This window comes from Heloderma suspectum, chromosome 4, assembly GCF_057233095.1.
Source record: "Heloderma suspectum isolate Gila_16-S chromosome 4, 16-S_ref, whole genome shotgun sequence".
In the NCBI taxonomy this organism is placed as follows: Eukaryota; Metazoa; Chordata; class Lepidosauria; order Squamata; family Helodermatidae; genus Heloderma; species Heloderma suspectum.
Genome location: NC_139461.1, coordinates 169291897 through 169318716, shown reverse-complemented (window position 1 = coordinate 169318716; position 26820 = coordinate 169291897). Strand labels below are relative to the sequence as shown.

The 26820-nt window shown below is 47.3% G+C and overlaps 1 protein-coding gene across 1 annotated transcript in view; it reads right to left on the bottom strand.

The window, feature by feature from the left end:
- BRINP2 (BMP/retinoic acid inducible neural specific 2) overlaps positions 1-26820 on the bottom strand; it is a 141722-nt gene that overhangs the window by 72377 nt on the left and 42525 nt on the right. Inside the window, exon 2 of the mRNA XM_084848181.1 lies at positions 1483-1826. Within this exon, the coding sequence (XP_084704307.1) occupies positions 1483-1751 (269 nt within the window). The 5' untranslated portion in view covers positions 1752-1826. The remainder of the gene's footprint in view (positions 1-1482; positions 1827-26820) is intronic.

The window sequence follows — 26820 nt, the reverse complement described above, 5'->3', positions numbered from 1 at the left end:
CAAGTACCTGGAATCGGTTCCACAGCTCCACTGCTTCCACTGGTGCAGAGTGGCGTCTAGTTCTTCTTCTCCTAACTGTCACCCTTTTCCAAGGAATATCCTCTACTGCATTTTTCCTCACCTCAGCATTTCTCACTTCTGCCTCAGCTTGCTGTTGCTCTTCAAGCTTCTGGTCTTCACTTTGCTGCTGTAGTTCCACCATTCTGTCCAAGAACTCTTCGTGTTCTCTTATTCCTCAGAGGGTTGAAAGTCGCCGCTCCAGTCCTCTTACTTTTTCTTCTAGCAGTGTGATCAACTTGCACTTGTTGCAGGTGTAGGCCATGTTGTTCTCAGGCAAGAAAACAAACATTGCACACACCTTGCAGGTCACCACCACTGGAGAGTCTTGTCCTTCCATAGCCTTTTTTCCCTTTTTGTGTCTAGCTTTGTGATTGTTCTAGACTAGCCTGTGCCTGCTCCTCTACTCACTGGAGGTTAAAAGCAGAGTCCCACTCTTTGCCTCTGTCTCCTTTGTCTCTTCTACCACTGCAACTCCTCTGGCCAACTCCTGTTTGCTCCCCCTGTTTGCTCGCTCTGGTCGCTCACTCTCTGGGAGCTTGCTTGCTTCTGTAGTCCCTGGACCAGCTGGAGCAGCTTCCTCTGCTCTGCTCAGCTGGGAAGCAGGAAACGAACTGAAGCTTCCTGCCCACAGCTGCTGGGAGTACTCAGTCTTTTAAATTATTTTAAATTATTTACCTGCTTCATGGAAATTAACAAATGGTTAGTGTAAATGGATTCTCCACACCCTTTCGACAGCTAAAAGACTGATATTACAACATTGGAAGGGTTAACACTCACCTCCTATAATGCAGCGGACTGAGAACCTTACAACTCTTTCAATATTTGAATGGGTAGCATATAGACACCACCTTCAAATGGATGCTTATTTGGATATTTGTTCCATTTTTGTTGAAGCCTATGTATAATTACTCGAAAGTTGTATGTGTTTCATACAAATCCATGTACAAATATTAAAAAATGGATTTTTAAAAATAAAATACAAATTGGGTGCCTGCAGGCACCACTTTGGGAACCCCTTCATGGGAGCCATTGGAGGTGCCCCCTGGAGCCTAGGCAGCCATGGGTGTGACATTGGGGACTCCTATCCTAAAGAATCCTGGGAACTGTTGTGGTCTAGTTCAGGGTTCCATAACGCAGCAGTGGGCAACTTGTGGTCTTCCAACTGTTCTGGCCCACGACTCCCATTATCCCTCAGTATGCTGGTTAGGGCTGATGGGAGTTGTAGGCCAAAACATCTGGAGGACCACAAATTGCCCACCCCTGCCCACATGGGAAGGAATAACTATTAACCAGCTCTAGTCCATCAGGTAGATATGCCCAGAGACATCCACTGACAGGAACATTCCAGGAACTTGGCTTTTTCACCTGCTGAAACAAAAGTGTGTTCTGGTTGTGCAGCCCTACCAAGTCTCTTTGGCTTACCTGTAGATCCTGTACCTGGTGGTGAAACCCTGCCGAAAGCGTTCCATGAAGTCAGCATACTCCGGGGCTTGGTGGAATGGTCCTCGATCAGTAAGCAGCCAGTCCAGTGGCACTTGGCTGGAGGAGGCCGTGGAAGCATGCTGTTCGTGTGGTGTGGCGACAGCAGGAGCAGCCAGCCCCCAGCATCCCAGAGCCAGGACCAGTACCGACGACACCCATGGGACCATCAGCCGGAGCCCGTTAAACCGAGCGTCGCGCTGCCACCTCATGCTTCTCCTGCTCAGCTGGCTCCTTCATTCTCTCCCCACTCCTTCCCTCTGGGCACTCCTTCAGGATTTCCTGCACTGGGAAGGCACAAGGATAAGAAGATGAATCGTGCGTGATCCAAACAAGCTGCTGCAAAATACCTAGGGCTGCCTTCCCCAACCTGGTGCCATCCAATGTTTTGGACTACAGCTCTGGAATCCCTGACCATTAGCCATGTTGGCTTGGGCTGCTGGGAAGTGAAGTTCAAAATGTCTGGACGGCACCAGGTTAGGGAAGGCTGACTTAGGAGAAGGGCTGCACACCTTGTGTGATCCACCCAGCGGAATGCTTGCAGTGAAGAAGCGTTTCTGAACATGGGCTCCAACCAGAGATGGTCCAAGACACTTTAGATGCCTGAAAAGCCAAACAGAGCCCCCCCGCCCAGGGGGGGTAGTAAATATAGAAACTGAATAATTGGCCATTGGCTGACTTTCAGTGGTAGACTAACATCTGCCACCTGAGGAGGGCCCTTGCCTGGTTCTGCTAAATGGTGGGAGTGGCACAGAGTTCAGTTCTCATCAGGATAGGCATCCTTCTGCTTGGGGCCACTGTGCAGGCTCAGGGCTACCGGCTGGCCCTGGAGCATTGCGCCCCCAAGTGGAGTGGCTTCTTCTTGGCCTCATTGTCTCCATCCTGCTCTTTTGTCCTGAGCCATGTGGGGCTAAAAGCTGCGGGAGGAGAGAGGGGCCAGTAACACTATAAAGGTAAAGGTGTCCCCAACCAGCCATGTCCGACTCTAAGGTGCGGTGCTCATCCCTGTTTCTAAGCCGAAGAGCCAGCGCCGTCCGAAGACGCTTCCGTGGTCATGTGGCTGGCATGACTGAACACCGAGGTGCACAGAATGCTGTTACCTTTCCCGCCAAGGCGGTACCTATTTATCTACTTGCAATTTCTTGCTTTCGAACTGCTAGGTTGGCAGAAGCTGGGACTGAAGACGGGAGCTCACTCCGTCACGCAGCACTCGGGTCTCGAACTGCTGACCTGCCGACCTTCCAGTCTGCAGTTCAGCATCTTAACCACTAAGCCACCACGGCCCCTTATTAACACTATAAGTAACACTATACCCTGCCCCTAAACAGGATTCATAACGTTCACAGGAACGTTATCGATACAGGCAACTGAAAGGGAACTGCAGCTGAACATAGGGATGGTGGAGAAATCTGCAATGGATACATTCTCTATGAATTTCTAGGAAATCTGCAATGGATACAATTTCTATGGATCTGACCTGTGGATTCTACAGTGGCTTTTCCCAAGTCATGCATATTCTGCAGACTTCCAGACCCGTTTTTCACTTTGCGGGGGAATTAATGCACATTAGCGCTAATGTGAATTAGTGGGAGTAGAACAGAATACTGGTTAAAACTATTCTGATTTTGTCAGTGAGCAAATGATGGAACAAAAGATGCCTGACTTCCACGAAACCCAGGCAGAACAGATGTAAGAAATCCGTACATCCGTAATTGAACGTATGAAGATGCCTTATATACTTGGGACCAAAACAGACATTACTGTAAAGACGTAGCTCCTAGCTATGTCTTTCTTTCATTTTTACTCTAGAGTGGGCGCAGGGGCCCCAATCTGGATCAGGACCCTAGTGTGTGCAGTAAGGGGGGGTTAACCCTTTCCCCCCAAAAAGTCTGCTGGTTCTGTACCAAAATAGTGATCCAGAAAGCAAATGGTTCACTATTTTGCAATAGAAATTGCAGTAGCATCCCCCCCGCTGATCCATATCAGGCCCATAGCAGGGACAGGAGGGGGGAACCACGCAAAGAGCTTCGGCTATGGGGCAGTATAGAAATATAATACATGAAATAAATGAAATGAAATCCCCCTATCCCCATGCTATTATCCATAATGGAACCCCACCTACTCTAGAGTAAAAGGGAAAGTAACCTCTGGTTTGGCCCTCGGTCATCCCATTGGTCCATGTAGCCCAGTATTGTTGGTTCTGACTGGCAGCTGCCCTGCCGAACCTCAGGCCATCTTTCCCACTGAGATCTTTTTAACTGGAGATGCCAGGGATTGAAGCCGAGGCCTCCTGCAGGCACAACATTTGCTCCACTAAGCTGAATGATGGCATCTAGGCACCTAATACAATGTTCATACCGTGAATAATAGACCATAGCACAGCCTTCCCCATCCAATTGCCTCCAGATGTGTTGGATGGAGAGCCCCATCCTTCCAGCCATGTGTCGCCCAACACATCTGGAGGACAAAAGGTTAGGGAAGGGTGACATGGCTTTTACGTAGCACAGTTCAAGTGTCAAAGCGCTTCCCAAACATTATCTCAGCAAGCCTTACGGTTTGGGTTGACAAGTGACCGGGGGTGGAACGTGGTGAGCAACTCATGGCCTGGCCTGCTCTTGTGCCTTTAAGACCAGCTTGCCTCACAGAGATTGGCAGATGAAGCTTTTCACAGCATGGAGAGATGAACAAGAAGACTGTCCTAATCTTCACACACACATACACACACATTGTGTTCAATGAGCGTGTGCAGCAGGGAGCAGGACTAGGCCACCAGGGTTGCCTCCAACATCGGCATGCCCGTTGGCATTGCTTCCTGACCCCCACATGTATAGCATATGCTCTGACAGGGTGACAGCTGTGCATAGGCATCCTTTTCTGATGATGCACTGAACACACAAGATTTAGGGATTGGACTGGCAGGGTCCAGTAGGCAGAGTCCCACATCCCCTCCCCACATGTGTTGAGTATACATGGGGCGGAGAGGAATGAGCACACATGCCTGTTATCACTGCTGAATGTCAGCACATCAAACTGCGTAGCCGCTTGAAAAATTGGCAGCCCTACTTAACAACTGGCCTATACAGCAGGCCAATATCCTAATCATATTATAGGCATGGGGGTTAACGTTGAGAAAGAATGATAGCATGCCCACCGCCGCCGGGTATGCTTATGGCTCGCTTTTATCACAGAATCTTATTCATGTCACGTATCTCTCACACCATACCTAAATTTGTCCAGCATTTATCCATCATGGGCTAGATCTCAGCCGTGTCTGTACCTGCCACTGAGCTACACCCCACTCGTTCTTCAAGAGGACATCTGCTCTGCCACCCCTACCCCCACCTTGATTACGGCACCAGTATTTTTAAAATCAAGCATTGTCAATCCCAATGCTGCCATACGTGCCCTGTAAAGGCACACAGCTGATTTCTTTTGTTCTAAGGCTTCCATCACTGAGGAAATGAAATGCTGAGTGACAGCAACGGGAATAATTTGTCAGGATCACAATGCCAGTTGCCACACCAGCGAGACACGAAAAATAAAGAAATAAATAAAATCCCAGACAGACAAAGCAAACACAACATAAACAAATAACCAAGCTGAAAGAGCACTTCTTACTCCCAGTCTGGGGCAGGATTATTTCCCCCCCTCCCCACAGAATTCAACTCCCATCTCAGAAGTAAAACATGTGTAAATGATTTCAAGGAGCTGGATGCGAGGTCAAGGTTGCTTCACATATAAATCCTGCCCCAGTTCTGGATGGAAAGCAGTTGAAAGTCTGCTCCCACGAGTCTTCATTTCCAAGTCTATGTATGATTCTCTTCTATCCTCAAAAGTGCAAACGTTTTCTGTTCCCACCCCACCCCCACACCAGAAAAACAGGAGCAAGAATAGAACAAGTGACAGAAAGTTTCACTACTGCTATTATTTACACAACACCATCAATGAACATGGAACCTGACTGAGGGGAATGAAGCTAGGGATGTACGAAAGGGACTTACCTTGTCCCGCAGCTTGCTTCGTGGTGGGGGGGAGGCGCTTCGCTTCTCCCCCCGAAGTTCAGGCGAGGGGGGGGAGGCGCCACGCTTCGCCCGGCCGAAATTCAGGCTGGGGAGAAGCGCCCCGTCTCCCCGGCCGCGAAAGAAAAAGTGAAAAAAAACCAAAAAACCCCGTGATAGGCTACATAACGATTAGCGTAGCCTATCATGGCTAGATTTCCAAAGTCAGCCGTGATAGGCTACGTTAATCGTCACGTAGCTTATCACGGGTGACTTTGGGGGGGGGGAAAGCACGTACGCAAATGGCGGCGGCCCATGGGCGCCGCCATTTGCGTTCCTTATTTTGGCACGTGTAGTCTACGTAAAGATTTACGTAGACTACGGCGAAAATAAGGGCAACGCAAATAGCATTGCCCTTATTTTTGCCGCAGTCTACGTAAATCTTTACGTAGACTAGACGTGCCAAAATAAGGAACGCAAATGGCGGCGCCCATGGGCCGCCGCCATTTGCGTACACGCTTTTCCCCCCCCCCCCAAAGTCAGCCGTGATAGGCTACGTACGATTTACGTAGCCTATCACGGCTGACTTTGGAAATCTAGCCGTGATAGGCTACGTAAATCGTCACGTAGCCTATCACGGTTGTGTTTTTTTGTTTTTTGTTTACTTTTTTATTTTGTAATGGCGGTGGCAGCAGCCGGTCGGGAGACCAGCCCCCGCCCCCGCCCCCACTGAAACGCCGCCGGGGCCCACCGCCGAGAGGGACATTCGGCCACGGTAAGTCCCATCCCGGGGGGGGGGGCGGGGGGCCGGCAGAGAATTTCCCCAACACTTTCGGGAGGCCGAATGCCTCGGCGCTCGGCCTCCCGAAGATTCGTGGAGAAATTCTTCGCCATCCCTAAGCAAAAAACAGTTCCCTATGTTGAGGAACTTATCATATACACAGGAGCCCTGCTGGGGTGACAAGTTAGCAATGCCATGCTTGGGTCTTTTTTACTTCTAGGATTTACTCCCTCACTGATGCTGTTCAATAAAGGCTGTAAGAGTGCCACAGGCGTTGTTTCTTTGTTGCCTAGGGATAGACAGATGACCCTAATCCAGCCTTACCCAATCCAGTGCCCTCCAGATGTGTCAGACTACAAATCCCATCATCTCCAACCAATGGGGTTTGCCCGTTGGGAATGACTGGAGTTGTAGTCTGAGAGGTCAGGGAAGGCTGCCCTAGTTAGTTCAATCTGGCTTCGGCTAGTCTCAGAATGAGGTTTGGGGGAGGGAGGGTAGGAAGCTTGATACTACCAGGGCCAGGGGCCCCTCCACTTTCTGCTCTGGGGGCATGAAGGGAGGCAGGCTTCTCAGGGCCTATAAGTGGGGTGGGTCAGTGCATGAGGCAGTCAGTTGGAGGGACAAGATGGACAATGAATTCTCCTCGGATGCTACTCAGCGGTGCTGACCTATCAGGTAAAACAGAAGGGGGGGGATTGGTCACATGGGTTGCCAGGACATGGGGTGGCCAGAAGGGCTATTGACCCGTGCAACACTCCTCCTGCTTGGCCCGGATGTGCCTGTGAGAGCCCCTTCCTGCCTTTCCTAGTGAGAAGTTAGATCCTCAATGCAAACACAGGACCTCCAGCATGGGAACCCTGAGCTGTTCCATTCAGCCGGGGCTCCCACTGGAGCCCATGGGATCCTGGTGTGGACAAGGCTTGTTCTTAAGGCTAGCGGCTTGGTGGGGGATGCCCCATGGTGTTCCTGTTTCCTACTTGCTGCTGTGGCTGAGGGGGGAGGAGCTGCTTTGGGATGCTTGTGCGATGTGGCTTCAAGTCCTGGGAGCTGCCTCTTTTTTCTCCCTGACATGACTGCTGGTGGCTAGGCATGCAAAAGTTGACTGGGGGCCATATCCTTCCCCACTTCCCACGATGGGTCTTGACTCACATCACTCTTTTCCCAACTTCATGCCCTATTTGTTGACCTACTGGAGGTTGTTGCTGTCAATGTGTGGTTGGGGCTTCCCTTCTTGCCTGATCGAGTCCCTCTCTTTCTCGTCTTAGCAAAAGACCACACACACACACACACACACACACTGGGGGACTTTGAACCCTTCTCCCAAGGAGGGCTGTTCATCTTCTCCTCTGGCCTCCTGCTGACACAGCTATTTGGGTTCAGTGTGATGTAGCTTCTCCTTCCTTCCCTTTATGTTTTGTGATAATAAAAAAAATGGCACTACTCGCTAGCCACTGATTCTGGCCTAAGCAGTATGTCCTATAACAGGACTTGAACCCCTCCTCGCAGGAACATCTGGCAACTCCCAGTATCTGGGTCATTGCTGCCTGTGCCACCGGAGCCCATGTGGCAGGGTGCTGTGGCCCCGTAAAGCAGGGAGTTGTCCTGGGAGCATGTCCCCGTCCCTCTCAGGGCATTGTATCCCTCCATGTCTGAGTGGCAGGGGGTGTCATCACCGCAACAGTCTGTGATTTGCAGCCGCTGCAAGGGATGTATGAGAATTTCATTCCAGCTTGCAAAACTGCAAGCAGGCTGTGTTCATAACTCAGGACACGAGCGCAAGAATGTGTTCACCGAAAATGTTCACAAATTATCGAACATGTGTTCGCGTTTGATTTGCGCAACTTTCCCTGTTTGACTTGCCCAGATTTCCAAATTTGCACAATTTTTAAAAGCAGCCCCACTTTAGTCTATGGGGGAAATTTGCACAACTTTGGGGATTTGCCAGATTTGAGGGGTTTTGCACAACTTTCATCTTCTATAACTCGTTTTGAGCAATTTCCCTGTTCGAGCAAACGAGCAGCCATCGCAAATGTGAATGTAGATCAAGCACAAGACGAGTGGCGAGTTGATGTTCAGAGAAGCTTGGTGAGGTCTCACATCATCGTTTGTGCATCCCTAAGCACTGGTGGTGTTGCCATGGTCACTGGCGGGTCTGGCTGTTGCTTTTGCTCCATCCTGTGTTCCTTGGAGCTGTGGGTTTTCCCCCCTCCTGTTCTGGGCTGGACAAGTATAGGCTTTGGCAAACGCTGTATCTCTCCCTCCCCCCACCACCACCCAAAGGATAGGCCAAGGGAGACCATCTGTTGTGAGGGGCTTCTCAGGGCAGAATCAGTGGCTAGCAAGCAAGCAGGACAAGAAAAGGGTTCCATACTCCAGAAGATCTGAAGCTGTAAGGAACCCAATTAGTCAGCAGAGCAGTTAGGGTGAGCTGGGATTTCCTCATTGCCATCCATCTGGGGAGGAAGAGCACCGTGGCTTTTTGCTGGCCTTGCTTCTATTTTCATCAAATTAGTGGTTTCATTGCATTACATTTGTTTGCATGGAGAACTGCAGCCACCGTCATGGAAGGTTTCTCTCCACCCCGGGAATGTACTATCTGGACAACTTCAATTAATTGAGAAAGCCCCACATAATGTGTCAGTAGTTATTAACAAGAGAGAGGACTTCAGGTAAAAAGAATCGAGACTTATTTTTTCAATTAATCCTAGTTGTGTGTGTTTTAAACTTCAGAATATTAATTCTGATTTTCATTTTGCCCTTTGAAGCTAAGGGAGACACTAAATCTAGCGCCTTCTAGGAATGCGCAATTTTTAAATTTAAGGTATTTTTCTGTTTTTAAAACTTCATTTGTTTAGTGTGCAATCCTATGCATGTTTAGACAGAAAAAAAGTTTTGTGCCCTTAGTTATTCAGTTAATAAATCACTGTCACTTTTGCTATTATTTCATTTGCTTTCATTATTCCTATTCATTTCTGTTTCCCACGGTTTCAAGTGGAACACCCAGATGCTCTTCTCCTGCCTGTAACTTCTGTTATTGTCAAAGAAACAAATGCCAGAGTTCCAAAATAGTTCCAAGTGTTATTTATTTATTTATTTATTTATTTATTTATTTATTTATTAGTTATTCATTCATTTCATTTCATTTCTATATCACCCAACAGCCACATAAAACAATATAAAATATAAAAGCATTAAAACCACAATATAACAATACAACCAGAATAAAACCTAGCAGCAATGCAGAGATTTAAAATACAGATTTAAAACACCAAAGCTAAAAGATTAGGAAGCTAAAATGCTAAAATACTGCAAGAATAAAAAGATCTTCACCTGGCACCGGACGGAGTACAACGTAGGTGCCAGGCGAGCCTCTCTAGGGAGCATTCCAGAGCTGGGGTGCCACAGCAGAAAAAGCCCTCTTCCTGGTAGCAACCTGCCTCACTGTGGGCAGGGGCTCACAGAGAAGGATTGCTGAGGATGATCTTAGGGTCTGGGCAGGCACATATGGGAGGCGGCGATCCTTCAGGTAACCTGACCCCAAGCTGTTAAGGGCTTTGAATGTTAACACCAGCACTTTGAATCAGGCCCGGAAATGGATTGGCAGCCAGTGCAGCTGGAAAAGTACTGGCATAATGTGAGCTCATTGGCCAATCCCTGTTAACAATCTTGCTGCCCTATTTTGGACTAGCTGAAGTTTCTGGACTGTTTTCAAAGGCAGCCCCATGTATAACGCATTGCAGTAATCCAGATGAGAGGTTATCAGAGCATGGACAACTGTAGCTAGGCTATCTCTGTCCAGATAAGGGCGTAGTTGGTATACCAGCCTAAGCTGCATTAATTCCTTGCTAATTCAGAAGGCATTCAGGTGGTGGTGGTGGTTGGAGGGTAGGGGGAGGGAGGGTTGGTAGGGAAAAAAAGACTGTAAGGAAAAGAAATGGAAATGCAACAATGTCCAGGATTTGAGAACATTTAGTCATGTTTAATCCATACAACTAGCGGACACTGGTGATTTCTTGATATATTGTTCTTTTGTGATATGAAACTAAAAACTAATAAAGATTAAGTAAACAAAAAGTTTAAGCCAGCCTTGTAAATAAGCCCACAAAAGTTACAAGCCTGAAAAGATTTTTACTAGCTGGTTGGGGCTAGAAGAGGAGAACTAAAAAGCTGCATTTCTATGCTGGGTGCAGAGGATGGCTCCAGTGCTTCACCCCTCATCTGCCAGCCTATGCATTCACCGGCATGCAATTCCTGGTCACCAATGGCGACCAGGCTAGTGCTTAGATTCATGGCTAGTTTAAGCCCATTGATTTTTAAGATTGTGTTAAACTGTGGCCTACCTACAGACATACAAATGTTATTATATGATGATGTTTTTCCACTTGCATTTTATTCAACAGGCAAGGGCAGGAAATCAAGATGTTTTCACGAAAATTGACTTTTTGCTCCCCAATGGAATATTCTTTATTTTTACCCAGCCATGTTGCTTCAGCAGGAAAGTATTTCAATCAGCTCTAATTGATTCACATGCTGTATTCTGGCTTTCACACAGCTGACAAACCTTTGTGGATGCCTTGGTTGAAACAGGCACCCCACCGTGCAAGCAGCATCTCCCCAGGGGAGCAAACTCAGTTCTGCCAGAAGAGTAAATGCAAAACTTGCAAACAAATCTCCATCACCACCTTCAACAATAAACTATTCAAAGTGCAAAAAACAGGACATGCCAATCACAGCATGTGATATGCTATTCTAATGCAAATATAGCAGTGCAACTACCAAACCTTGCTTTTTGTATGGTAAAATATTACCATAAGGGCTGACATAGGCGTACAATCATGTGTGCAGCAGGTGTAATGTGAACGCGCATGCACACCTTTCTCAATACACACAACACTGCAATCCTTATGATGGCTGTGGGGAAATCCATTACGCAAGACAGAAGAAGCCAATGTGGCTTCACAAAAAGCTTAGAGATGACCTGAAAACAAAAAAAGACACATACAGGAAGTGGAAAGAAGGCCAAGTAACAAAGGAAGAGTACAGGCAGGTAGCACAGAATTGCAGGGATGGAGTCAGGAAGGCTAACGCTGAGAACGAGCTGAGGTTAGCGAGGGAGGCTAAAAGCAACAGAAAGGCATTCTTCAGCTACGTGCATAATAAAAGACAGAGGAAAGAAATGGTGGATCAGCTATTAAATAAGGATGGCAAAACGATAACAGATGACAAAGAAAAGGCAGAGGTGCTCAATTCCTACTTTGGCTCAGTCTTCTCCCAAAAGAGGGTCTATGACCCCCCTGGCAAAGGCGAAGTACAGGCTGAAGGGGCAGGATTGCAGCTTGAGATCAATAGGCATATGGTCAAGGAACACCTAATTACTTTGAATGAGTTCAAATCTCCAGGGCCAGATGAACTGCACCCTAGAGTCATAAAGGAACTGACAGAAGAACTCTCAGAACCACTCTCTATTCTCTTTGAGAAATCATGGAGGATGGGTGAAGTGCCAGATGACTGGAGGAGGGCTAATGTTGTCCCTATCTTCAAAAACGGTAAAAAGGAGGAACCTGGGAACCAGTCAGTCTGACATCAATCCCAGGGAAAATTCTGGAGCAGCTGATAAAGCAATCCATCTGTAAGCACCTTGAAAACAATGCAGTGATGACTTGAAGCCAACATGGATTTGTCAAGAACAAGTCCTGCCAGACGAATCTGATCTCATTTTTTGATCAAGTAACCTCCCTTGTGGATCGTGGGAATGCTGTAGACATCATATATCTCAACTTCAGCCAAGCTTTCAACAAAGTGCCCCATGATATCCTGATGAGCAAACTAGCTCAAAGTGGGCTAGATGAAACAACGATCAGGTGGATCCACAGTTGGCTACAGAATCGGACTCAAAGAGTGCTTATCAATGGGATCTTCTCAAACTAGGGACAGGTAACGAGCAGGGTACTGCAGGGCTCAGTCCTGGGCTCAGCGCTCTTCAACGTTTTTATGAATGACTTGGAGGAGGAGGTGCAGGGAATGCTCATCAGATTTGCAGATGACACAAAATTGGGCAGGCTAGCTAATACTTTGGAAGACAGAAATAAAATTGAAAGTGATCTTGATAGACTGGAGCGCTGGGCAGAAAACAACAGAATGACATTTAATAGGGATCAATGCCAAGTTCTGCACCTAGGAAAAAGAAACCAAATGCACAGTTACAAGATGGGGGATACATGGCTCAACAACACTACAAGCGAGAAGGATCTTGGAATTGTTGTCCATCACAAGCTGAATATGAGCCAACAATGTGATATGGCTGCAAAAAAGGCAAATGCTCTTTTGGGCTGCATTAATAGAAGCATAGCTTCCAAGTACTAGTTCTGCTCTACTCAGCACTGGTTAGGCCTCATCTGGAGTGCTGTGTCCAGTTCTGGGCACCACACTTTAAGAAGGATGCAGACAAGCTGGAGAGGGTTCAGAGGAGGGCAACAAAGATGATCAGGGGACTGGAAACAAAGCCCTATGAAGAGAGACTGAAAGAACTGGGCCTGTTTAGCCTTGAGAAGAGAAGACTGAGGGGAGATATGATAGTGCTCTTCAAGTACTTGAAAGGTTGTCACAGAGAGGAAGGCCAGTATCTCTTCTCGATCATCCCAGAGTGCAAGACACGGAATAATGGGCTCAAGTGACAGGCAGCCAGATTCTGGCTGAACATCAGGAAAAACTTCCTGACTGTTAGAGCAATATGACAATGGAACCAATGACCTAGGGAGGTGGTGGGCTCTCCCACACTGGAGGCGTTCAAGACGAGGCTGGACAACCATCTGTCAGGGATGCTCTGACTTGGATTCCTGCACTGAGCAGGGGGTTGGACTCGATGGCCTTGTAGGCCCCTTCCAACCCTACTATTCTATGATTCTATGAAGATCTTTCTGCCCTGTCTGGAGATGAAAGCCTTAATCCCAATGATTTATTTGTCTGTTTGTTTTAGAATATTTATATTCATTTAAAAAATCTCAAAGTAGTTTACATCAAAAATAAAACAATACATCATTATAAAAGCACAACATCTGGACATATTAATGGTTGAGAAAAGCCAGGGTAAACAAGTAAGTTTTTAATAATCACTGAACGCACATGATTGTCAGAGGGGACGTCATTCCAGAGGGAGGGTGCCAGCAGAGAGAAGGCCCAGTCAGTTTCAAACAGGTGAACCATTTGGCAGTTCAGAGTGCTTATTTGGCCTATAGCCACTGAGTTTAGTTACTGTGGCTCTAGCTGAACAGAACCTAGAGCTAAAATCCAGTGGTTGGGGAGGTGAGCTGAATTCCAGGGCAGGTTTGGAGAGTGTATGGAAGAGCTGTTTGTTAGCCCATGTTTGACTCACACGGGAGTGACTCAGTGGGCAACGCCAGTGATGCTGGCCGTTCTGCCCTTGCTGAGGTGAACATTGTGGCTCCTTGATGTTTTTTTTTTAAAGCCAGTCACAGCTTTATAGCACTCTGAGACTGACCTGAACTCCAAGGAAGTGGATGAAAATGAGTTGCCATGGAATGCTGAAGTAAATGTGGAAGCTTCTGCTCAGGCAAAATGTGAGAGAAACAACTAAACAAAACAAAAGCAAAAAAGAATTTCAATAAGACTAAAAAACAAGCTTGAGTAAAATATTCGTGACAAGATTAGCAACATTTATCAATGGGATTTCGCATGTCCCTAGTGAAAAAATCAAACAGTGGCAGAGAAATAACCTTCCTGCCAAAGAGGAAAGAGACCACAATCCCAGTCATAGGCAAGAATAGCGGCCAAAGGGCAGGACATGGTGGCAGCCCCCTCAATATAGTACAGATAATGAGGTACTGAACTTATAGTAGTAGCAGCATGAACCCCTGGTGTCACCACCAGCACCAGCAGTGTTGCTGGGAAGAGGCCTTTACACTGCCCTCCAACAGCCAGGTCTCTTGAGAGTTGTAAGGCCAGGGTCCCTTTGACATCATCTGCTCAGAGCAACAGCGGCAACAGGAACATCCAGTGGTCTAGGGAGAAGAGTCTGAAGCACATCTGCCCTCTACAGACATCCCTTTCCTGCCACCACCAGGGCCAGTGCCAAGGGTAGGCATGGTCGGGCACCTCCCAAGGGCCCGCGCCCCAGCAGGGGCCCACTGGCAAGAGCCCCCTGGACTTGCTCCTCCTCTTCAGCAGTGCGACCTGCTTGTTCACCTGCCTCTCCCTCTGGCCCAGGCAATGGCCGTGGTGAGGAGGAGGAGGAGGAGCAGGAGATGCCACGGCCTGCTTGCTCCCTGGCTCTCTGCCTGTCGAGCAAGCTGGTGGAAGCAGTGATGAAAAAGAGGAGGGGCAGCAGGAGCTGGTGACAGCGGTGGTGAGAAGGCAGATTTACACAGGGAGCAGGAGCACTGCGGATGCCTTGTCCAAGGGCCCTCAAAAACCCGGGGCCGGCACTGGCCGCCGCTGCCACTGCCACCTCTGAGGAGAGCAGAACAAGGAGCTTCAGCAGTTGGACATCAGCCCAGGTCTGCTCCATGCCATCAACATACAGCACCTGGTGTTCCTGTTCTTCCAGCGAGTGCAATACAGTCCGCTATAAATCCGATTTTGTTATTGACGGAAACTGCTTTGGGAGCCATTACGGATAAAAAGGCAGCATACAAATACTGTAAAACAAAGGAAGTTGATTTTGCCTCCAGAATAAGTTACTGTTTTAAAAAGAAGATTTTGGAATCCAGCGTTTCCAGTGAATTACCCACAGCTTGCAACTTTAAAAAGAAAAGGTCTATTTGACTCTCGCCACCCCAGCCCCAGCCCTGCAGCATGATCCTGACTGTATGGGCAAGTGTAGGAGCTGGGCAGGAGGAACCTCAGAGAGGAGGAGTTACAGCTATATGGAGATGTGGATGCAGATATCAGCGCACCTCTCCGTCAAAATATGGTCTGCAGTGTACGCCTGGCAACCAGCTCTTCCAGCCTACGGTTCATTTTCCATCCAGCCCCCCTGGGAAGCTGCAATGTTAAGGATTATTTCCACGTGTCTGATTAACTTTGCACTTGAGTCACGCACAATGTGTGTGGCAGGCCTATGCTGGAGCGACTACACTTGCACACATCGTCTGGCTGTGCCGCTCAGCCCTGGTCCAAAAGCCCGCTGTAAAATGCCAGTCTTTGGCTCCCATGAAGCTCTAATAATACACTCTGGATGTGACTGGTGACAGCCCTGCTGTTCGGTTATAAAGGACCACAAACGGCTCCGCTAGCGCATGCCGCTCATGACCCTCCTCCTCCTGCTCTTCCAGTCCTGCGCTCTACTAATGCATGCCAGTCAGCACATTCAGTACGCTCCCTGCTATTCAAGTCTTGGATCCCCACATGGTTCTTGCACAGAATCTCAATCTAGGCCTTCATTACCCCCTGCCTTTCCATCTCTTCCTCCACATGTACAAAAGAGCTGCCACCGCTGCGTTTTATTACTGGCCTCCGGCTCCCCCTCCTACCCCTGTTGTGAGTCTCCTGACCATTCGGCTGAGACACCTTAATCTTGACCTGAAGTGTGCTGGCTATTCCAGCTCCAGAGATAAGCAGGAGGAGAGGAAAGGTTTAATAGTGTGTAGCTTAGGGAGCAACTTCCAAGACGGCTTCAAAATCGGCCTCACACTGGCATATCGAAAAACTGAGGCTGGCCAGCTTGCCAACCATGACGCTGGGGAGACCGCATCTGAACAGGAGGCCTGAGGCCCTGTCGGCAGCCACAGCATGGGTGGGGATCTGAAAAGACAGCTAAGTTACCCCGTCTTAAGGACGTTTTGCCAAGAGGGCATGACAGCCCCCCACACTCAGCCTTGAACCCAGACCCTCCCCCCGACAGCAATGGATCTGGCGGGAAGTCCAGACCCAGCTAAATATTTATCTATTTGATTTATACCCCACCTTTCTACCAAAAAATAATGCTCACGGTGGCTTACAAAACAATTTAAAATAGATTAAAACAATAAAATGCATTGAAACACAATAAAAACATTACAATTACAGAATAAAAACAGCACCCAAGCCAGAGACCCGCTTAGAAGCCAAAGGCCTTCTTGAATAAAGCAGATTTTGCTGCCATCGGAAGGACAGCAGAGAGGGAGAGCGCCTAGCTTCCCTTTGGAGGGAGTTTCACAGCCTGGGAGCAGTCACCAAAAAGACCCTCTCTTGTGTCGCCACCAAACATGCCTCTGAAAGCAACGGTCTCGAAAGAGGTGCCTCTCCAGAAGATCTTAAGAACTGGGAAGGCTCATATGGGAGAAGGTAGTCCATGGCTAGCTTCAGGGAAGCTTCTCCATCCAGGGTCTCCTCAGGAGGAAGGGTTTACTCAGAAGGACCCAGTGTACCTTGTAGCCCAGCAGATAACCAGGAAGGAAAGGAGCTGGCTGTAGGGTATACATCTCTCCTGGGGCCTTTGTTGGGATAAAAAGTGCCTATTGGGCTGCCATAGAAATCCCAGCTTATCCTTGCTCCAGCTCAGTCTTGCTCCAAGTAAAATGACCTTTACTTCAGCCCCACCTCTGGGTTGCCCTCCTGCAGGGCATCTGATGATGGACCCAGCCTCATGTGGGCCAATGGCCAGACTGCATAAATTCTGTACATCTATGGCTTCAGGATGCAAAAAAAGAGACATGTTTCAACTTTTCTTTCTGCATCTTGTAAAAATCTCCTTTGGGCTTTGAGGGCAAACATGCCATCTGCCTAAGGCAGGGGTGGGCAACTTGTGGCCCTCCAGATCTTTTGGCCAACAACTTCCATCAGCCCTGACCAGCATAACCAACGAGGGGGGGGGGTGATGAGAGTTGAAGTCCAACACATCTGGAAGGCCTCCAAGTTGGGGAAGGCTGAACTAGACAATCTGAGTTCAGATAGATAGACAGACAGACAGACAGACAGACAGACAGAGAACCTTGCACAATGCTTCAGGCAACCCCCAGTGCAGCGAGTGCAAGAGAAGTTGCTGTCTGCCGGAAACAGCTCATTCCATCCTGATGCTTCACCCTGCTGTTTTTCTGCTTCCCTTGCATGTGCAAACAGGGAATGGTTATCACCTCCTGTGGGCTCTGGCGCACTTGAACTCTCCTGGGGGGACTCCATAGCAGCTGAATGGAAAATGTGACAAACAATTCAACACAACAGTGATCATCTCTCCCCAAGGGCCCTACAGCATCAGCCGCCTGGAAGGAAAGGGAATAAACTTGCAAGCCACGCAAGCCACGCAGTCCTGACAGCTGATGAGTGACCTGGCGAAATGGGCTTCCAAAGGAAACTTGAGACCAGGCCTTGCCTGGCCCAAAAGAAGATAAAAGGTTTGCCATCTGCTCATTTTCTTTTAATGGGCAATCCATAGTTTGAGAGCTCTTCAGTCATAGAACCAAAGCCTTCCATGGACTGAATGCTGCTGTAGATAAGACAGAGTCTCTCAGCTTCCTTCCCCCTCTCCCCAGTTCTCCATCTAGAATACGGGGTTAATAATACTGACCTGCTTCACCTGCCTTTGTTGTATTGCAGCCTTCCCCAACCTGGCACTCTCCAGATATCTTGGACTACAGTCCCCCACCATCCCCAGCTAGCATGCTGACTGGGGATGCTGGGGGTCGTAGGTCTAACATATCTGAAAGGGACTGGCTTGGGGAAGGATGAATTACAGCAAAATTACATATGGGAAGAGAAGCACTTTGAACACCCTAAAGTACTACATCAATACTAATTATTCTTATTTTCCATAAAGGCAGAATTGAGCATACGAACAAATTTTAAAATGTTTTTGGGATCAGAAGCAAAGGGGATTCTAAAGGCAGGAAGAAGCAACAGTGAGTTTGCTTTCAAAGGAAAGAATACAAACATGTTACTGACATTTAGTTTTCTAGAAATGGGATGTGCTCTGTAACTATTTAGCCACACCAACTTTGCAAATTGGGAACAGAAATCTGCAGTATACAAAGTCAGACACTGGTCCATCTAACTCAGCACTGCTTACCCCAGGTTCCAGATATGTTGGGCTACAATGCCCATCACCCCAGCCAGGCCATGCTGGCTGGGGTGATGAGAGTTGTAGTCCAGTCCAATACATCTGGAAGGCACCAGGTTAGGCCAGGCAGGAGTCTTCTCCCAGCCATACCTGGTGATGTCAGGTTTGAAGCTGGGTGGGGCCTTTTGCATGCAAAGCACTTGCTTTACCACTGAGCTGTGGCGTTCTTCAAGAAAACCTCTGTGTGGGATAATGAGGGGATATAATGATCACTACCAGTCTTCCCTGTTCTGCACTTCAATATTTAAAACTACCTTACTAGAGAATCGTGATTCCCTACAAGCCCTTTGTGCTATTATAGTCATTTAGCCCAGCTGACAAAGGGAATGTCTGGACTTACCCTTTTCACCACTTCCTTAAAAGAAAGAAAAGGCAGCAATCTGTGGCTGAGATCCACAGGACGCAAAATTATTGCTCATTGCTCACTTCAGCCTGCTACTCACCCTGCATATGTGAACCGCCCAGAGAGCTTCAGCTATTCAATAGTATAGAAATGAAATGAATAAAATATGGCTGTTGTAAAAGAGCTGACTGAGTTTTAAGTAATGGGGGTGTACGCATGTGTAATCCCCAACCCACCACCTGCTGCTGCATCTGGCCCTTGGGGCCAAAAATGTTACCCACCCCAGACTTACATGAATGGGCAGGGAATTTGGATCTAGCACCCCTTTACGTGCACCTTTCCTGGCAAGACTGCTGCTGTCTCTGTAGATGTAGAGCAATATGACAATGGAACCAATGACCTAGGGAGGTGGTGGGCTCTCCCACACTGGAGGCATTCAAGACGAGGCTGGACAGCCATCTGTCAGCGATGCTCTGACTTGGATTCCTGCATTGAGCAGGGGGTTGGACTCGATGGTCTTGTAGGCCCCTTCCAACCCTACTATTCTATGATTCTATGCTCCCAGGCTGTTTCAGATATGGGTAAAGTCTTCCACCTGCCTGGTTTGGCTTCCTGGCATGTTTACTGATGTCATTGATAAACCTGCCAGCAAATGTACATGGCTGGCAGTCTTTATATGTATTTGGACTGGGGCTAGAGTCACCCTCAGGCAATTGCCGGCCCCCCAGAATCTTAGTATGCTTTGGGGAGAAAAAGAAAAAGAACAGGAATGTCTGCAAAAAGCTGTACCCTTCAAGTAGCAAAATCTGTGTGACTTGCTGAGCCCCTTCCCAGAAATGTCCAACACATTAATTGTATTGAGACGAAACCAGGAGGTGGTGAATGTCTTGAAAAACTTTGCCCTCTGTGAAATGTACCACTCCTCTTTCAGTATTTTGTTTGATTTTTGCTGGGGCGGGGAGGGGGGGGGAGCAGCAAACCAGGGCAAAAATGTTAATTCAAAGGGTAGGATGTTGCCCTTAGATTTGGCTTTGTGATATCATCACATAGCCAACTCTTACAGGCTGCATAATAACATCATAATATTGCCCACATGAAGCTTGATTGGCTTCAAAGAAAGAAGCCGTTGGAGATTTGTTGTTGCTGTTTTTAAATGGCATGAAACCTGCAGATTGGAAAGAATGAAGCAGCACTGAACAGTGTGTGAAAAAAGGAGAGTTTTGTGAAACTTCCCCCAACCTCATTTTTTCGAACACAAATTTGGCACAGCCCTAATTCATATTATTCATAAAATAACACTTTCAAATTGAGCAGATGTATGTTAATCAGCATACATTTATTGATGTGAGAGTTTATTTTGAGTATATACTTAATGACTTTTTTTGTATCAAGTAACTAATTTTGATGTACTTCAGGGACCTGTGTTTAGGGATCCTTTAGGAGAGAAGAAAGCCATGAGGCCTTCCAAGATCTGCTGCTACTCAAACAATCAGTTTGTTTTCCAGGCCAAATTCAAGGTGTTGGCTTTGACTTTTAAAACCCTATACAGTTCTGGCCCAGCCTATCTCAAGGAGAGCCTCCAGCAATACCAGACAGGCCGCTCAACAAGATCAGCCTCGGACAGCCTTCTCTCTGTCCCATCAGCCAGGACAGCTAGGCTGGCGAAGATGAGGGGGAGGGCCTTCTCTGTGGTGGCCCCCACTTTGTGGAACTCCCTCCCTAGAGAACTCCGCCATGCCCCCTCTTTAATAAGCTTCCACCACACATTGAAAACTTGGTTGTTCAGGCAGGCATTTGGAGTGGGTTAGGGTATTTTGAGAACATGATGTCTTAATGATTAATTTTACTGTTTTTGATTGTTGTATTGTTGTACATCGCCCAGAGTGGCTGGGTGACCGGTCAGATGGGCGATTAAGAAATTTAATAATAAATAAATAAAATAAGGCATCCTAGATTAAGATATGAGTTTCCACAACTTAACAAGGTACCTGACTCTGTATTAACTGCTAGTACTCTCTACAGAAGCTCCTCCCCTTTTGACCCCTGAACCAGTACGTCCCCAGAATGAAGGTTCTGGATATTGGGGTGCCATGTCACCTGAGGTTCAGACCCTAAAACTCAAAGAGGTGCCTGGGAACTAAGGGGAAGTGCCATACAGCAGGGGTGATGCAGCTTTCTCAGTATTTCCTTTTTTCTGTCCCAAATCTCCCATCATTCAGCTTCAAGGGATGGCCTTGGGTTCTAGTATTTTGAGAGGGGGAGAAAAATGTCTCCCTATCCACATTCTCCACACCAAGCACAATTTTGCACGCCTCTATCATGTCTCCCCTTATCCTCCTTTTTTCCAAGCTAAACAATCCCAGCTGTTGTAACCCTCCCTCATAGAGGAGATGCTCTAGCCCCTTGATCATTTTACTTGCCGTTTTCTGCACCTTTTCCAACTCTACAATATTCTTTTTTGAGGTGTGGTGACCAGAACTGTACACGGTATTCCAAGTGGGGTTGCACCATAGATGTGTATATGGGCAGTATGACAGTGGCAGTTTTATTCTCAATTCCTTTTCTAATTATGCCCAACATGGAATTTGCCTTTTTCATGGCAGCTGCACACTAGGTCAACATTTTCACTGAGGTATCCACCACAACCCCAAGATCTCTTTCTTGGTCAATCAGTACTAGCTAGGATCCCATCAGCACAAATGTAAGTTGGGATTTTTTGTCTTATTTATTTATTTATTTATTTATTGCATTTATACCCCGCCTTTCTCCCTCTCTCAAGGAACTCAAGGCGGCTTACATTATCCTCCTCCTCACCGTTGTATCCTCACAACAACAACCCTGTGAGGTAGGTTGGGCTGAGAGTCTGTGACTGGCCCAAAGTCACCCAGTGAGCTTCCATGGCCAAGTGGGGACTAGAACCCGGATCTCCCGGCTCCCAGTCCGTCACTCTCACCACTACACTACACTGGTCTTAACCTGCATCACTTTACATTTGCTTACATTGAACCACATTTACCATTTTGATGCCCATTCCCCCAGTTTGGAGAGATCCTTTTAGAGCTCTTCACAATCCCTTTTAGTTTTAACCACCCTAAATAATTTGGTGTCATCAGTAAACTTGGCCACCTCACTGTTCACTCCTAATTTCAGATCATTTATGAACAGGTTGAAAAGCATTGGTCCCAATACAGATCCTTGTGGAACCCCACTGTTTACATCCCTCCATTGTGAGAACTGACCATTTATTCCTACTCTCTGCTTCCTGTTCTTGAGCCAGTTTCCAATCCATAAGAGGACCTCTCCTCTTATTCCATGACAGCTAAGTTTGCTCAGGCATCGTTGGTGAGGGACTTTGTCAAAAGCCTTTTGGAAGTCCAGGTAAACAATGTCTACTGGATCACCCCGTCCACATGTTTATTGAGACTGGGATGCGAGGCAGCAACATTATAGAGGCTTGCACATTTGACTTATTTGCAATTAAGTAAGGGATGGGAAACCTCTGGCCCATGGCCAATTTGGCCTGCCAGGCCAGCCCAGCAAGTCCGCAGGGTATCAAGTTAGGCCCCTCCCCTTCCCTGAAGACTCCCCTTTTGTGGCAATGGGAGCTTGGGGAGGAGGTGGGGAGAGGAATCCCTGGTGTTATCTCCAACTGGAGTGACATCATCAGGCCTGCAGAGTGACAGATGGGAATCATCGGCCCCCAGACGTCTGTGGTTCCCTACCCTTGAATTCAGCTATAGGGCACAGGTGTCAAACCGCAAGGATGTGGGCCAAATCTGACTGATGGTCCAGCCCTCCAGGGTTCACTAGAGAGCCATGCCCCCCTAGCCCCACCCTCAAGCCCCAGACTACCAATTATTTGGTGGTTTCCTGGCTTTTGCATGGTTTTTTTCTTTCCTTTTTTTCTAATCTTGACATGCAGGATTACTGGCAAGAGCTCTAAGCTACAATGCATTGGTAGTTTTGGTGCCTTGGTCCTACCCCTTCTGCCACTGGCTCCTCCCACCACTGGAATGTGGCTGCTCGAGCGCGTCTCCACACTTGAAGCTGGCCCTTGGGCAGAAAGGGGTTCCGCACCCCTGCTATAAAGCTGACGCTGCTTTTTTACCTCTGATTATTTCATCTTACACTTAACGCCGTACACATGCTTTTATATCCCAGCCTCATTATTTTTGCATCATTAACATTTATTATTTTAATCTCCCCCATTTGTCTCCATTGTAGATTTTGTGCAGGCGATTGCTCATGTTCATGAACACTCCAATCATGGCGTTACGGTCCTTGCACTTTCCTTACCAAGTAACTATTCTTCTTCCCCTTCTTTCCAGTCCAAGACGTATCTACTGTCATCTTAATTGTAATCAGGACCCAGGACCAGGAAGTGGCTCCCCCAATCTATTTCATTTAAACGGATGATTTACAACCCAGTGAGCAATTTGGTAAGCTGGCCATTGATTTTGGCAACTTAATGAGAAGTTGAAAATCTGGCCCTAAGGAAGAAAAATTGGGCTTTTGTTCAGTAGTCTGTTGATGATCATCACTATTTATAACTTGCTGAATAATTTGCTTAGGCATGGAAGCCCAATCATAGATGCTTTACCATATGTTAATGCTTTAAGATTTATACATTGCCAAGAACAGAGGATACATGTGTATGATTAAGGAAAGCCTTACACCAGCCTTCCCCAACCTGGTGCCCTCCTGATGTGCTGACTACAACTCCCATAATCCATAGTCTGCATGATTATGGGAGTTGTAGTCCAGCACATCTGGAGGGCACCAGGCTGAAGAAGGCTGCCTTGCACAGTCTGCCCCATATACAGGCAGCATTTCTCCTCCTTAGAGTGGAGAGACATGCAAACCACGGCCTGGTGAAAATGAGCCGGAGGGGCCTTAGCTGTGCTTTTGGCAAGCAGCCTCTCCCTGTGCCATCAGGGATGCTGTAGGATTTCATTAGCTCCACACTTTTAACCAAACAGGCCTAATTTGTACTTTCCAGTCTATAACATGTCAAAATTCAGTTATGCTGTAGATTGTACTTCTCTGAATTTTGCAGTGCAGTTTCTGGCTCAAAAAAAGTGTACAAAATGCATATTTGAGGGAAAGTGTATACAATCATGAATATTTTAGGGGGGGGGAATACATTAGGCAGAATCCAACAGGGCACTGATGCCCCCACCGATTCCCTTCCACCCCGTCAGTTCCCTTCCACAAGTGGTTGTTGTTGTTCAGTCATTCAGTCGTCTCCGACTCTTCGTGACCCCATGGACCATAGCACGCCAGGCCTTCCTGTCCTGCGCTCTCTCCCGGAGCGTGCTCAAGTCCATATTCATTGCATCAGTGATGCTATCTAGCCATCTCATCCTCTGCAGTCTCCTTCTCCTTTTGCCTTCAGTCTTTCCCAGCATCAGGGTCTTTTCCAGAGAAAATGTATAAATTCTCTTCGCATTAGGTGGCCAAAATATTTCAGCTTCAGCTTCAGTATCTGTCCTTCCAATGAGCACTCAGGGTTGATTTCCTTTAGGATTGACTGATTTGACCTCCTTGCAGTCCAGGGCACTCATAAGAGTCTTCTCCAGCACCACAGTTCGAAAGCATGAATTCTTCGGCACTCAGCCTTCCTTATAGTCCAGCTCTCACAGCCATACGTTACTACTGGGAAAACCATAGCTTTGATTAGATGGACCTTTGTCGGCAAGGTGATGTCTCTGCTTCTTACTATGCTGTCTAGGTTTGCCATAGCTTTCCTCCCAAGGAGCAAGCATCTTTTAATTTCATGGCTACAGTCACCATCTGCGGTGATCTTGGAGCCCAAGAAAATAAAATCTGTCACTGCTTCCATTTCTTTCCCTTCTCTATGCCAGGAAGTGATGGGGCCAGATGCCATGATCTTCGTTTTTTTAATGTTGAGTTTCAAACCAGCTTTTGCACTCTCCACTTTCACCCTCAACAAGAGGCTCTTTACATCCTCTTCGCTTTCTGCCATTAGGGTGGTATCATCTGCGTATCCGAGGTTGTTGATAATTCTTCCGGCAATCTTAATTCCGACCTCTGATTCATCCAACCCGGCATTTCTCATGATGTACTCTGCATATAAGTTAAATAAGCAGGGCGACAATATGCAGCCTTGTCGTACTCCTTTCCCAATTTTGAACCAATTGGTTGTTCCATGTCCGGTTCTTACTGTTACTTCTTGACCCTCATACAGGTTTCTCAGGAGACAGGTAAGGTGGTCTGGTACTCCCATCTCTTTCAGAATTTGCCACAGTTTGTTGTGATCCACACAAAGGCTTTAGCATAGTCAATGAAGCAGAAATAGACGTTTTTCTGGAATTCTCTTGCTTTCTCCATGATCCAGCGAATGTTGGTGATTTGATCTCTAGTTCCTCTGCCCCTTCAAAACCCAGCTTGTACTTCCGGTAGTTCTCGGTTCGCATACTGCTGAAGCCTAGCTTGTAGGATTTTGAGCATCACCTTGCTGGCATGTGAAATGAGCGCAATTGTACGGCAGTTTGAACACTCTTTGGCATTGCCCTTCCTTGGAATTGGAATGTAAACTGACCTTTTCCAGTCTTGTGGCCACTATTGAGTGTTCCAGATTTGTTGGCATATTGAGTGCAGCACTTTAACAGCATCATCTTTTAGGATTTTAAATAGCTCAGCTGGAATACTGTCATCTCCGCTAGCTTTGTTGTTAGTAATGCTTCCTAAGGCCCACTTGACTTCACTCTCAAGGATGTCCGGCTCAAGTTCCGTGACCGCACTATCATGGCTATCAGGGACATTCAGATCTTTCCTGTATAGTTCTTCTTTCCACCTCTTCTTAATCTCATCTGCTTCTGTTAGGTCCCTGCCTTCTTTGTCCTTTATCATGCCTGTCTTTGCACAAAACTTTCCCTTGATATCTCCGATTTTCTTGAAGAGATCTCTAGTCTTTCCCATTCTGTTGTTTTCCTCAATTTCTTTGCGTTGTTCATTTAAGGCCTTCTTGTCTCTCCTTGCTATTCTCTGGAACTCTGCATTCAGTTGGATATATCTTCCCCTTTCTCCCTTGCTTTTTGCTTCCCTTCTTTTCTCAGCTACTTGTAAAGCCTCATCAGTGGATCCCACCAATTCCACTGTACAAGCAGGATCCGCTGCGTATGCAAGGGAGATTTAGTGTTACCTAGGGGAAGCCCCCAAATGAGCAGAAATGCTTGTTTCTGGAAGGAGGCAGGTCACCGGAGCTCCCTTATACGAGCCCCACTGACCTGCCTCCTTCCAGAAATGAGTGTTTCTGCTCATTTTGGGTTGCCTTGGAAGTGCTAAATTGCCACAGGGCAAGCAGTGGGGGTGGAAGAGAAATGGTGGGGGTGGAAGTGCCCACTGGATTCTGCCCATTCAATTTAAATGCAAGTTTGGGTGAGTTTTGTTTTGTTTTTAAATCGCAGATTGATATGGAAATGGGACAGGATGGACGTGTGATCGAAAACTTGCAAAACTGACACAGACCAGAAATACAGTGATCCTATTTGCAATATGGAATGAAGGTTTGCTGTTGAAAGGGAAAAATTTCACTAGATTAGTGTTAATGCCTCAGGTGAGCACAAACAGTTCTTTGGATCCAGGTGCAGATGGAAGGGACACCACTGATGAACACTGTTTTTACTCCCATGGCAGACTCCCAAATTTATGCCACTTTCCATGAACCCAAAGCTGAAAACATGCCCACAGAAGATGCGCCTAGTCACATAATGGCTGCTATTGGGGCCTGGCTAGTCAAAAGTGAAGTAATCGTGGGCAGGGGGGAATAGTGAGGCTAGAGGCTGGGAGGGAGGGAAGGGAAACCAACAAGGCAAAGGGGTACAGGGGAGAGAAAGAGCAAGTCTAAGGGCTGGGAGGTGAGAGAAACAGCAAGTTAAAGAGATGGGGAGAGAAATAGCAAAGCTAGAAGCTGGGAGGGAGGGAGGGGGAAATAGCAAGGCGAAGTGGTGGAGAGGAGAGAAAGAGCAAGGCTAGAGGCGAGAAAGGGAGAGAAAGAAGATTGCCCTGACATTTTCCAAGGTTTTTTAAAACCCATTTTTGAAGGGGGCAGTTAAATCATTCCAATTGCCAAATGCACTCAACCTGG